Here is a 1,015-nt window from a genome sequence, read left to right as displayed (position 1 = left end):
CAGATATTGTGGTAAAACTGTTGAAACCCAGAGAGGGAAAAAATCTTCAAAGCAGCAAGGAAAAAAAATGAGTCCTCACTTGTAAGGGAATCCTAATAAGATTAAGTTTAATCTTCATTAGAAACCATGGAAGTCAGAAGGCAGTAGATAAAATATTCAAAGTGCTCTGTGGTGATATTTGTACATTCTCAATGAATATATTGAAGATCATAAAATCGTATACTTTATTTTTGAAAGTTATATACAAGACTATTTTATTCCTGCATCTTCTCAATTGTTGCTTCCTTGTATTTGCCCTTTTCCTTTCCTACTTGGTGAGATTTGGCTTTGTGTTTTAGGATCTTTCTGCCGTCTTTGTCCAGCTTTAGTCTACTGATAACCACCTCACTGGGGTGAATGCCCACATGAATGACTGTGCCATTTGCCTTCTTCCACTGCACTCTTTCAATGTAGATGATATATTTCTTCCTGTAAACCTGGACTACTTTGCCAATTTGCTGTCCTTTATAATGTCCCCGAGCAACGTGAACATCATCATCCTTCTGGGTGGACATGGAGCAGACACTGTACTTCTGCCTCAGCTCTTTGGAAACGGGGGAAGACAAGATCATCCTATGAATGTGGGAAGGCACAGGGAAATGCCTTTTACAATTCTTGCTCTGGTCAGAAGTCACAAAGGGACTGAACTTCATTTTGGCCGCTGGTGCTTCAGTGATAGCCACAAAAGGGAAAAGCAAAACTGTATACTTTAAATGGTTGAACTATATGGTATGAAAATTTATCAGTGAAGCCGTTATTAAAAATATGATTAGCATAAGTATCAACATCATTGAAGTTTGATATGTTCTAATGTGAAAGCCAACTGAATATTTCTTTATTAAATTGAGATACAATTAGCATAACATTCACTTCAGGTATACAACACAATGATTCAACATTTATATACACTGCAAAATGAAGAATGTATTTTTAAATAGAACGTTAATCTCCCATCAAATAAAAATTTGGGACTATG

At 36.2% G+C, this 1,015-nt stretch overlaps 1 protein-coding gene across 1 annotated transcript; it reads right to left on the bottom strand.

Moving 5' to 3' along the window:
• Positions 1–254: 254 nt before the first annotated feature.
• On the bottom strand, positions 255–728 carry LOC311187213 (large ribosomal subunit protein uL24-like; the record flags this gene model as incomplete). Its single annotated transcript, XM_084258512.1, has 1 exon — positions 255–728. Exon 1 carries the CDS (start codon positions 690–692, stop codon positions 255–257), a length of 438 nt encoding a protein of 145 aa, XP_084114638.1. The 5' UTR covers positions 693–728.
• Positions 729–1,015: the final 287 nt, after the last annotated feature.

The sequence above is a fragment of the Talpa europaea genome (genome assembly GCF_964194135.1).
Source record: "Talpa europaea genome assembly, chromosome: X".
NCBI classification, from domain to species: domain Eukaryota; kingdom Metazoa; phylum Chordata; class Mammalia; order Eulipotyphla; family Talpidae; genus Talpa; species Talpa europaea.
Note: the sequence above shows the minus strand (reverse complement) of the source record. Positions and strands in the feature narration are given on the sequence as shown.